This window comes from Crocuta crocuta, unplaced genomic scaffold, assembly GCF_008692635.1.
Source record: "Crocuta crocuta isolate KB4526 unplaced genomic scaffold, BGI_CrCroc_1.0 scaffold197, whole genome shotgun sequence".
NCBI lineage: Eukaryota > Metazoa > Chordata > Mammalia > Carnivora > Hyaenidae > Crocuta > Crocuta crocuta.
The window spans coordinates 4421314-4433885 of record NW_027532002.1 but is presented as its reverse complement, the minus strand read 5'-3'; the positions used below and the strand labels follow the sequence as shown (position 1 = coordinate 4433885).

Sequence of the window (12572 nt, the reverse complement as noted above, 5' to 3'; positions counted from 1 at the left end):
GGGTTATTGACAGTCCAGAGTATTCATTGGTATCTAACGTGCTCAATAGGCATTCAATAGATATCCTTTTTATGATTAGAAAAAAAGTTAGTGAGAACAAATCACTGTGTGATGCTCAGTGGGTTCCTATTTTAGCATGAAGTAGCCAGACTGTGGTAGTTCCCTTTTACATAATCCTGTGTATAATGTAAGCTGGTCATAAAACTCCTAAGAATATATTTTTCTCTGAATTATTTTCTCATATCCTGTGACAGATGTTGAGAGAATATTATGATGCAGAAGTAATAGCCATCGTGTGTGGTGACCAGAAACCATGTTTAAATGATTGACTGCCACTGTAGTATAAGCTTCATAATGTCTAAACTTGTATGATTTTTTAAAAATAGTTTATTGTAGAACTTGTATGATTTGTAAGATACTTGTAGAATGGGGAGAAAATAGTAGAGTTGCACCCTCCAGAACAGTAGCCATTAGTCTTATGTAACTATTTACATTTAGATTAGAATTAATCAAAGTTAAATAAAGTTAAAAAGTCTGTCAGTACACTTGCTACATTTTTTTAAAAATTTATTTTTAGAGCAGATGTGTGCAAGTAGGGGAGGGGCAGAGAGAGGGAGAGAGAATCCCAAGCAAGCTCTGCACTGACAGTGCCAGGCTCGCATTCATGACCTGAGCTGAAACAAAAAGTCAGACACTTCACTGACAGAGCCACCCAGGCACCCCAACTTGGCTACATTTCAAAATTTCATGGGCCCCGTGTGGCTACTATATTGGACAATGCAGATTTAGAACATTTCCATCATTGTAGAAAGTTCCATTGGACCTTGCTGTGTTTGACTGTTAACAGTTGCTTGATAAATTCTTTTTTTTTTTGGTTTTGGGTTGGGGGAGAGCACACACACATGTGCACTTGTGTTGGGAAAGGACAGAGGGAGAGGGAGAGAGAGAATTCCAGTGCAGAACCTGACACAGAGCTCAGTCTCATGAACCATGAGATCATAACCTGAGCTGAAATCAGGAATCCAACATTTAACTGACTGAGCCACCCAGGTGCCCCAGTTATTTGATAAATTTTGAGTATATGTGTACATAATGGGATATTACATAAATATTTTAATATTTGCATATTCTTACTCTTCTGGTTTTTTTACCCGCCTTTCTTTTGATGGGGAAAAAACTTTCTTTAACAAACACAGATGTTGTCATCACAGATTAGCTTTCTTACTAATATTGTAGGTCTGTCTCCTCGAGATCTTGTGCTTCATTTTCGACATAAGGTATGATACCTTGTTTAACGTATTATGTGTTAAAGTTGTGTTCATTTAACTTAGCAAATGGAGATTGTGGTATACCATGTTTTAGTTCTTGTAAGACAGTTCTCACAAGGATAAAAGTTGAAAATGTTAGTACTGTTAGTGCTTATCAGATAGAAAGTTTTTTAAAGTACTGTATAGGAATACTGTCTATTTCTATGCAGGAGAGGATAATTTTCTCTGTTGCCTTTGTAATTTCAGATATCATGAAGTTAGAGTAGAAAGAAACCTATTTTAATTTTGCAGAACACTTTATATGTTGATCAGAGTGAAACATTTTCCCTTTAAATATCTATACTTAATGTCTGATCTTTATTAAAGCATATATATGTGTGTGTGTATATATATATATATATTTTTACAGTTTATTGTTGAGACAGAGAGAGACAGAGCATGAGTGGGGAAGGGTCAGAGAGAGGGAGACACAGAATCCAAAACAGGCTCCAGGCTCTGAGCTGCCAGCACAGAACCTGACACGGGGCTCGAACCCATGGACCACGAGATCATGACCTGAGCTGAAGTCGTACGCTTAACCGACTGAGCCACCCAGGCACCCCTATTAAAGCATATATTAGGACACTTATGGGGATGAGCACTGAGTGTTATGTGGAAACTAATTTGACAATAAACTATTTGTAAAAAAAAATTAATAATAAAATAAAGCATATATTGACTGGGACATATACACATTGATTATTCATGTAACAAACATTACATTAATTATTCATTTAACAAACATTTATTGAGTATCTGCTATGTGAATGCCCTGGACATACAGAAGTAAATGAATAGTCACTGCCCTTTAAGGAGCTTGCAAATATTTCAAGCAAAACTGTGTAACTCTTTCCAAAAAGCACACTTTGTTAGAGATTTAAGTGGTTCTCACATTTTTTAGAAGATGTGACTTTTAATTTTTCAGCATAAGTTCATAATTTTCAGTATATTTTTAAGCATTATTAAGCATTATTAATATTATTGATTAAACGGTCTATGGTTATGAGGAAGGGAAAAGGGGAATGAAAAGGGGAATGAATAAAAAGGGGAAAAAGGAAGGGAAAAGGAGAATGAATAAAAAGCATGAGTTTCTTATTTTAATACAGTATTTTTTTTCTTTAGGTCTTAATCCTGTTTAAACTGATTCTTCTTGAAAAAAAGGTGAGATTTGAAGGAATGGAATATTTAACAGTTACTGACATTTCTTAAATATTATATAAACTTAGAACTAATGGTAAATTATAAATTAAGACCTTTTTTGCCTATCAAATTGTGGTAGACTGAAGCACCTATTCTTGTACACTACCATAGAAGTATAAATTTGTGTAGTCTTTTCTGGGGGCATTTTGACAGTGTCCAATTATCAGAATAGTTTTGACTACAGGGAACACAAAAGCCCAATTTAAACGGACTTAAATATATGGAAATGTATTGGCTTACTGCAGACTTCAGGGATGGTTGATTAAATGGTTCTACAGTATAATTAAGTACGTAGATTTTGTTCCCTCTCTTTGCTCACAGTCTACAGTGCTAGCTTTATCCCGAGCCTGGTTTTCCTTGTAACGTAGGTTAACTGCCAATGATAATTGGTCTATATGCTTTCTCAGTTATAACTGGTGGTAGAGATAATACCTATTCCCAAACCATTTAGTAAGAATCTTGCTTTCAGTTTGTTTAGACCCATGAGGCCGTGTGCCTGGAGTGAACAAAAAATTGTTGTCACAGTAGTACGTATACTAATTGGTTTTAACTTGGGGTCCAGACCATTCTCTAGTACAAAGAGATGGGATTGCCATGATTTTGGACCAAAGATCAACAAATTAGGCCCCAGGGCCAAATCTGGCCTACCACTTTAAATAGTTTTACTGGAACACAGTTATACCCATTCATCTACTTATCACTTATGGGTATTTTTGCACTACAGTGGCAGAGTTGAATTGTTGTGACAGAAACCATATATATTGCCTGCAAAGGAAGAATACTTACTATTTAACCTCATATAGAAAACATTGGCTTAACCTCTGGTTGAGACTAATCAGGAGCTGCCCTTGGATCTGGGGCCAATATTTTGTTTTTGTTTTAAGTTTATTTTTAGAGAAGTGAGCAAGGCCACCCAGGGGTGGGGACAGAGAGAATCCTTTTTTTGTTGTTGTTGTTTTTAATGTTTACTTTTTTATTTTTGTGTGAGAGAGAGGCAGAGCACGAGCAGGAGAGGAGTAGAGAGAGGGAGTCACAGAATCTGAAGCAGGCTACAGGCTCTGAGCTCTCAGCACAGAGCCCAATGCGGGGCTTGAACTCCCAAACCGCGAGATTATGACCTGAGCTGAAGTTGGACGCTTTACCGACTGAGCCACTCAGGTGCCCCAAGAGAGAGAATCCCAAGCAGACTCCTAGCTGTCAGTGCAGAGTCTGACATGGGGCTAGTTCTCACAAACTGGGAGATCATGACCTGAGCTGAAATCAAGAGTTGGATGCTTAACTGCTTAAGCCACCCAGGGACCTCTGGGGCTGGTTTTATATGCCATATTACTGTGCTAAGCATAGTAGGGGTGAAACAGTTGTTGAAAGGCAGCCATTTATATTCTGTACTATGGTTTGTTACCTTAAAAATATTTATTCCTGGAGCACCTGGGTGGCTCATTTGGTGCCCCAACATTTTAACTTCTTAACAAAGTTTTTAATTGTTGTAAAATACATGTAAAGTATAATTTACCATCTTAACCATTTTTAGTGTATAGTTGAGTGGCGTTAAGTACATTCACATTGTTGTGCTATCATCACCATCCACTCAGACTCTTCATTGTCCAAAACTACAACTGTACCCCTTAACTAACTTCCCATTCTCCCATTCCCATATATAAGATTCCTTTTGTAAGTGAAATCACTCAGTATTTATCTTTTTGTGACTGGCTTATTTTACTAAGTATGATGTCCTCAGGGCTGATCCATGTGTCAGAATTTCCTTCCTTTTTAAGGATGAAGAATATCCATTGTATGTACATACCACATTTTGTTTATCCCTTCATCCTTTGATGGACATTTGGGTTGCTTCCACCTTCTGACTCTCCTGAATGGTATGCATACATCTCTTCAAGACCTTGCTTCCAATTCTTTTGTGTATATATCCAGAAGTGGTATTACTGGACCAGATGGTAGTTCTATTTTTAATACTTTAGTTCTATTAATACTTTTGATGAACCACCATACTGTTTTCCACAGTGGCTGCACCATTTTACATTCCTGCCAGTAACGCATAAGGGTTCCAGTGTCTCTGCATCTTTTCCAACACTTGCTGTTTTTGATAGTAACCATCCTAATAGGTATGAGGTAGTATCTCCTGGGTTTGATTTGCATTTCCCTAATGGTTAGTAATGTTGAGCACCTTTTCATGTGCTTATCAGTTTGTATGACTTCATTGAAGTCTCTTTAAGCCCCTCTCCCATTTTTTTTATCAGATTGTTTGTAGGTTTTTTACTTGTTGAGTTGTAGGTTTCAGACTTTGTTATTGTAATTCATAATAAAAATGCTTTACGTTGCAACCCAGAACACATATAGATATATGATCATGTATCTTTATCTAATGTGGCAAATCACAGGTACACTCTTTTCATATTGATTTGATGAAATAAGTCTGTCCTTAATGCAATATTTGGTTTCTCCATACTTAAAAACACTCCATAAGATTATTCTTATAAGGAAGGTATAGACAGTTGTGGGTGCTATGCTCTGTCAGATAGCACTTTAGTGTCCCTAAATGATTTGTTTATAACAGAAAAAAAACTCACCTAAGCAAATCTTGGCTTGGTTTTTTTCCCAACTAATTTAATGGTGACCAGTGTGGGGCACCTGGGTGGCTCAGTCAGTTAAGTGGCTGACTTCAGCTCAGGTCATGATCTCACAGTTCGTGAGTTCAAACCCCACATCAGGCTCTGTGCTGACAACTCAGAGCCTGGGAGCCTGCTTCTGATTCTGTATTTCCCTCTCTCTCTGACCCTGCCCTGCTCACAAACTGTGTCTCTCTCTCTCTCAAAAAATAAATAAGTAAACAAACATTAAAAAAAATTAAAATATATCAATGCCTTTAAAAAAAATGACCAGTGTTACATTTAATGCAACTTGTAATTCTGTTTGTAATTTTTTTCTGAAAACTGTCAAACCTACAGAAAAGTTGATAGAATCCTATAATGAACTTTTATACCCTTGATCTGCATTTACCAATTGTTAACATTTTGCCACTTTTGCATTATATTGCTTTTTATATATTCATTTTTCCCCTGAAACCTAATAATTTTAAGGTCACAGTACTTCACCCCTAAATACTTTTGAATATATTTCTTTCTTTTTTTTAACTTTTTAATGTTTATTTTTGAGAGAGAGGCAGAGTGTGAGCTGGGGAAGGGGCAGAGAGAGAGAGAGAGGGAGACACAAAATCCAAAGCAGGCTCCAGGCTCTAAGCTGTCAGCACGGAGCCTGATGCAGGGCTCGAACTCACAAGTCATGAGATCATGACCTGAGCCAAAGTCAGATGCTTAACCAACTGAGCCACCCAGGTACCCCAGGATATATTTCTTTCTTAAGATGGAGTGTATTCACATATAATGAAGATACCATTTTCTTTTCTTTTCTTTTCTTTTAATTTTNGAAAGTCGGACGCTTAACCGACTAAGCCACCCAGGTGCCCCGAAGATACCATTTTCATAGTCAAGAAATTATAACATTGATATAATAAATGATACCTAATCAGCCCATTTTCAAATTCTTGAGTTGTTATAATGTCCTATAAACTAGTTGCTATTTCCACTCTGGGGACCAAAAATTATATACTGCATTGTAGTCCTCTTTAATCTCAAATAGCTATACCAACTTATTTTTACTTCTTTTTCTTTTTCATGTCATTGGCTTTTTTTTTTTTTTTTAAGAATCCAGACTAGGGGCACCTGGCTGGCTCATTTGGTTAAGTATCCGACTCTTGATTTCAGCTCAGGTCATTGATCTCACGGTTCATGAGATCGAGCCCTGCATCAGGCTCTGCATTGACAGCATGAAGTATGCCTGGGCTTCTCTTCCTCTTTATCTGCCCCTCCCCTGCTTGAACTAACTAACTAACTCTCTCTCTCTCTCTCTCTCTCTCTCTCTCTCTCTCTCTCTCAAAAATAAACAGACCCTTAACTCCAGACTAGTTAAAGTTTAAGATTAGGTTTGCCTGATTATTTTCTTGTGGCTAGTTTCAGCTTAAACTTTTTTGACAAGGATACTATACAAGTGGTGGTGTGTCCTACTCAGAGTTGTCACACCAGGAGCCGCATAACTGTTGGTACTATCACTGGTGATGTGAAACTTAATCATTTGATTAAGGTGGTAGTCGCCAGATTTCTTCATAGTGAGGTACTTGTGTTTCTATTTGCAACTAATAGCTAATCTGTGGGATGATAAATTTGAAGCTATGTGAATAGCCCCTTGCCCAGCAACCTTTCACGATAGTTTTTGCTTCATTGATAATTTTTAACTGAATCATGGTGGATGCTTGGTGATTTTTTTTTTATTCTTTCATTAATGCTATATTTATTAGCTGTTATTCTTCTGTAAAGAATTTTCCCTTCTCCCCCATCTTTTTTTAAAAATATTGTTGACTTGTGGATTTTCTAATTTAATTTTGATTGAATCCATTTCAGGTTCTCTTTTATATTTCTCCAGTGAATAAATTGGTGGGTGCCCTGATGACCGTGTTATCCCTTTTTCCAGGTAAGAGGATAACAGTATCTACTGTTTATTTAACTTGTTCTGGAACTTTCAATGATAAAAGTTTTCAAGGATAAACTTGAATTTAGCATTTAGGATACTTTGGTTTTTTGCTTTTTAAGTTTATTTTAAGAGAGAGAGGGAGCACGAGCAGGGGAGGGACAGAGAGAGGAAACAGATCCTAAGCAGAATCTACAGTCCTTTCAGTGCAGAACCCAATGTGGGGCTCAACTCAGGAACTGCGAGATCATGACCTGAGCTAAAATAAAAAGTCGGCCACCCAACTAACTGAGCCACCCAGGGGCTCCTGAGTATCTCTCTTTTGTATGAGATTTTTCTTGTCTTTTCTTTTTTCTTTAAAATATATGCAAGCCTAACTTCTTAAAGCTTTTATAGGAGAGTTCCACTAGTTCTAGTTAAAATGGAATATGCAACTCTTATTTTCTCCCACCTTATTGTAAGCCTAGATGTTCTTCAATATTGTGTTGTAGGCATGATTGAACATGGTCTCAGTGACTGTTCTCAGTACAGACCCCGAAAGAGTATGTCCGAAGATGCTGGGCTTCATGAAAATAATCCACCTGCGGATGATTTTGTTTCTATGTCTGCTCCTGAGATTTTAAATACCAACTCAGAGACTGTTAAGAAAATCGTGACAGGAAACCATGGAGGAGATGCTGGCATCAAGACCGAAGAACCTTTGCTCCAAGTAGAAGAGGACAGCAGCAAAGGACAGGAACCCAGTCAGTATTTGAAACCTCCTTCTCGCCCATCTCCAGAATCTTCAGAAAGTGACTGGGAGACCTTGGATCCTAGTGTCTTAGAGGACCCCACCTTGAAAGAAAGGGAACAGGTGGGGTCAGAACAGACAAATTCATTTCCAAAGGAGTCTGTGCCCTCAGACAGTCCTCCGATTACTGTACAACCTCAACCTAATACCGGCCAGATGGTCCTGATACCAGGACTAATTTCCGGTTTGGAAGAGGACCAATATGGCATGCCCTTGGCCATCTTCACAAAGGTAAAGTTTAGTGTTCCTTATTGAAGCCCTTAAAGAAACTGACAGCCTTTTAGAATTTAACTTACAGTGTTGAACACATTTGCAGGTCTGAAAATTTTCCTTGAAAACTATAAAGATACATATGTATAGTGGTATGGTTATCTCTGACCATAGTGTCACATATGCCAGGTACAATACTAAGTTCTAAGTTCCTATATCCGTGGTCTTGCAGTCTACTGTGAAAGACAGATACATCTTTCTAGTAGCTAGAGCAGAGTTTTATGATTTTTTCCAAATACTACCCTTCATGCATGAAGTAAAACTTTATGTGGAAAAGAAAGATGGGTAGCGTTGACTTGAACATGTGTTTTCTTCCTCTATCATAAATTCTTTCTGGGTTAATCCAGCTTTACAGATAAGTATTTGCCCTATGTCAGTAATGCTGCATAGTTAATGGAGAATGGCTTTGTTCATTTTGTGGCCTGCTGGGGGATTCTGAAATTATCTCAATTGATTTTATGATCGAACTAATGCACAGTTTCTTTTTTCTTTTTTTTTTTTTTTTTACAAATAGTTTATTGTCAAATTAGTTTCCACATAACACTCAGTGCTCATCCCCACAAGTGCCCTCCTCCATGCCCATCCCCCCTCCCCCCCACATCCATCAGTCCTCAGTTTTTGTCATCATTCAAGAGTCTCTCATGGTTTGCCTCTCTCCCTTTCCCCCACCATTTCCCCCTTCTTCTCCCCCTTGTTCCTCCGTCAAGTTCCTCCTAATCCTCCTATACGTGCAAACATATGATATTTGTCCTTCTCTGCCTGACTTATTTCGCTCAGCATAACACTCTCAAGGTCCATCCATGTTGCTACACATGGCCAGATTTCATTGTTTCTCATTGCCATGTAGTATTCCATGGTATAGATAAACCACATCTTCTTGATCCATTCATCTGTTGATGGACACTTAGGCTCTTTCCATTTTTTAGCTATTGTTGAGAGTGCTGCTATGAACATTGGGGTACATGTAATGCACAGTTTCTTAAAGCTATGATTTAGGAACCTGGGGAGAAAACTCAGGGCTCTAACACTACTGGGTATGGTCAGCAGCCACCAGTTGTGGGTTTTCTGAACTCACATGTGGGTTAAGAACTGCCTATACTTTTTGAAGTCCTTATGTGGCTGCACTACTCACTGACCCTCCAATTTTTATCACTGTGGAGATATTAAGAGGATGATTAACTGGGGAGGGATTTTGTTTTTGTCCATGAGGTTGCTGAATTAAAGCAATATAAACATATATTTTGTGGGCTGTCAACAAACCATGTTTGGCAGAATATTCTATTTGTGTGCATCATACCAGTACTAAATATATGATGGGCTTACTGCTATCATCCTGGTAAATTATTTTTTTTTTTGGTTTTATGTTTTATTATGTACTGATTAACTTGTTATTTAATCACAATTATAAATGCAAATGCTTTCTTTCATGTCAGTAATTTTGGAGTGTGAAATACTCTTTTTTTTGAGTTGAAGTATAGTTGACACAATGAAATATTCTTTTTAAANTGGTACTTGAAATTGCCAGAGAATGATACCTTTCATATCAGTCTTAGAAATGAGGCTTACCAAATCACTGCCATAGATCCCAGATGCTAAAATATGCTTGAACCTGTCCTGAGAGTTGATTTCAAAAGTGTAGAGAAGAAACTTAGGTGCTGAGGGAGATGGGATTAGAGGCAACTTTTGGGTATAGTACCCATAAGGTGAAGAGAAAGGAAGAGGAGGAAAATTAGAGAATTCTCCTATATGAGATATACACTCTTGCTGGACTGTACCACTTTAGAACCAGAGAAGAGTTGAAGAAGAATGAGGGAAGTGGAAAAAGCTAAAGAAGTTGGGGTAGTATTTTCAGATGTGGAAGACTGTCCTGAGGGTTTTTTTTTTTTTTTATGTCTTTCCCTGATTTTAAATCTTGCTACTGAAAGATTTAAAGATTTAAATCTTACTCCTGAAAGAGTACTAGAATTGGCTACATACTGGAGCAAAGCAGTTAGGGTTAGAACCAGCCTGAAGGCCTGGAGCCCTGGGAGTTAGGGTTCCCGCTTGTTGTTTTTTTGTCCTTTTGTTTTTGTTTTTGTTTTTAATGTTTATTTTTGAGAGAGAGAGGCAGAGACAGAGCATGAGCAGGGGAGGGGCAGAGAGAGAGGGAGACACAGAATCTGAAGCAGGCTCCATGCTCTGAGCTGTCAGCACAGAGCCCAATGCAGGGCTCGAACTCATGAACTGTGAGATCATGACCTGAGCCAGAGTCAGATGCTTAACTGACTGAGCCACCCAGGCACCCCAGGTTCCTGCTTGCTTTAATCTCATGAGTCTACTTCCTCCTCTTTTCCAGGTATGAGATCATATTTATTATTTGGTTAAAAAATTTGTTAGGTCTTACCATAAATGGACCTCGGATGAATAAAAGGGATTTTTATTTTTAGTATCTGAGAGAGAGAGAAGATAATTTTTAGGCAGCCACTGAATTTGAGTTTTTGTACCTTTTTAAAGAGATGAGTACTTAGGTTTTTAAGTTACATCATCTAGTACCTTTGGGTTTTTAAATATTACCTCCAACAGAAGATGGCTTAATTGTGAATTCCTAATTTGTTTTAACTTCCAGTAAAATGATGAACTTATGAAAAAGTTAAAAACATACATAGTTGGAAACCAGATTTTTTTATCTGCGACCTATATTAACCTCCTTTAAGTATTGCTTCTGAGTTTGTATTTGGTTGCTTGCTTGCAGCTTGTCATTTTCATTCATTCATTCATTCATTCATTTTAGAGAGCATGTGTGAGCAGCATAGAGGTGCAGAGGGAAGGAGAGAGAAAGAGAGACTTAAACAGGCTCCACATTCCGTGCGGAGCACAACATGGGGCTCAATCCCAAGACCCTGGGATCATGACCTGAGCTGAAATCAAGAGTCAGATGCTCAGACAACTGAGCCACCCAGGCACCCTGCTTGTCATTTTCAAATTTAGAGAATCTACAAATACCTTGATTGGCTAGCCAAAAAGCCCTGGATATGTGTTTATAAATTTTTATTTAAGTGGAACCATGCTTTTTTTCTCTCTTGACCTTGTTTTTAGTTTCATCCATGGTTTTGCCTGACATTGCATTGTTATTATTTCTATGTAGTTTTCCATTTTCAGCTATTCTGCAACTAATCCAGTGTGTGGATGGACACCTGCATTGTTGCCAGTTTCTGGCTACTATAAGTAATGCTGCTATGAAAATCTTACTCGGGAGTCTTGCTAAACACATGCCAGAATTTCTGTAGCATTCAGTACTTAAAAGCAAGAATTCTTGATTATGTGGAATGAGTTTCTTCAGTTTTACTAGAAGAATTCCAAATTGTTTGCTAAAGTGGTTGTGACAATGTCCTCCATTCCCAAGACAGGATATGAGTTTCCATTGCTCTTCATTCTCGCCAACACTTAATATTGTCAGACTTTTTAATATCTAGTCTAATATTTAGCCAACCTGATAGTATCTTGTGTCTCTTGGTTTGCTTTTTTTCAGTAATTACTATTGGAAAGCATCTTTCCATATCCTTTGTGGTATTTGTTCATACCTTGTCCTTGGGGTGCCTGGGTGGCTCAGTTGGTTAAACGTCTGACTTCGACTTAGGTCATGATCTCGTGGTTCATGGGTTCAAGCCCCACATTGGGCTCTGTGGTGACAGCTCAAAGCCTGGAGCCTGGCTCAGATCTGTGTCTCCTTTTCTCTTTGCCCCCCACCCCACCCTTGCTTGCTTACTCACTCACTCAAAAATAAATAAAAACATTTTGAAAAAATTTTTTAAAAACTTTCTTTGGCACTGATTTGTGGGACTTAATATACTCTGAATACCTTTTCTGTTTATCTTTTTTTTTTTTACTTTACGGTTGGTGCCTTGGGGATCTTATTTAAGCAGTACCCCCTACTTCAAGGTCATGAAAACAGTCTCCTGGGTTATCTTTTAAAGCTGTATAGTTTTGGGGCACCTGGGTGGCTCAGTCAGTTGAGTGTCTGACTTCAGCTCAGGTCATGATCTCACACATGCGAGTTCAGGCCCTGTGTCGAGTCCTGCGCTGCTAGGTCAGAGCCTGGAGCCTACTTCAGATTCTGTGTCTCCCTCTCTCTCTCTCTGCTCTCCCACCACTACCCCTCCCCCAAATAAACATAATTTAAAAATTTAGAGCTGTATAATTTTGACTTGCACAGTTTGGTTATTATTAACTGGAATTAGTTTTTGTGTATTGAGGAAGGAGTTTTCTGGACTCTTTCTTATTCTTCCATTGGTATATTTGTCTATCCTCAGGGCGGTCTCACACTGTATGTACATCCTATCAGGTAGAGAAAAGGCTCCCTCTCTTATTACTGTTCTTCAAGCGTTTCTTAGTGCTTTGCATTTCCACATCACTTTTAGGATTGCCTTTAAACTCTAGATAAGCTGTGGAGAGAATGGACATCCCTGTAACAGGAGGCTTCCAATTCA

At 38.2% G+C, this 12572-nt stretch overlaps 1 protein-coding gene across 3 annotated transcripts in view; it reads left to right on the top strand.

Moving 5' to 3' along the window:
* Positions 1–12572, top strand: part of AVL9 (AVL9 cell migration associated) — a 69928-nt gene that overhangs the window by 39034 nt on the left and 18322 nt on the right. For all 3 annotated transcript variants that reach the window (XM_077775312.1, XM_077775310.1, XM_077775313.1), the window contains 4 exons: positions 1237–1277; positions 2430–2468; positions 6980–7049; positions 7538–8067. In XM_077775312.1, the coding sequence (XP_077631438.1) occupies positions 1237–1277; positions 2430–2468; positions 6980–7049; positions 7538–8067 (680 nt within the window). The remainder of the gene's footprint in view (positions 1–1236; positions 1278–2429; positions 2469–6979; positions 7050–7537; positions 8068–12572) is intronic.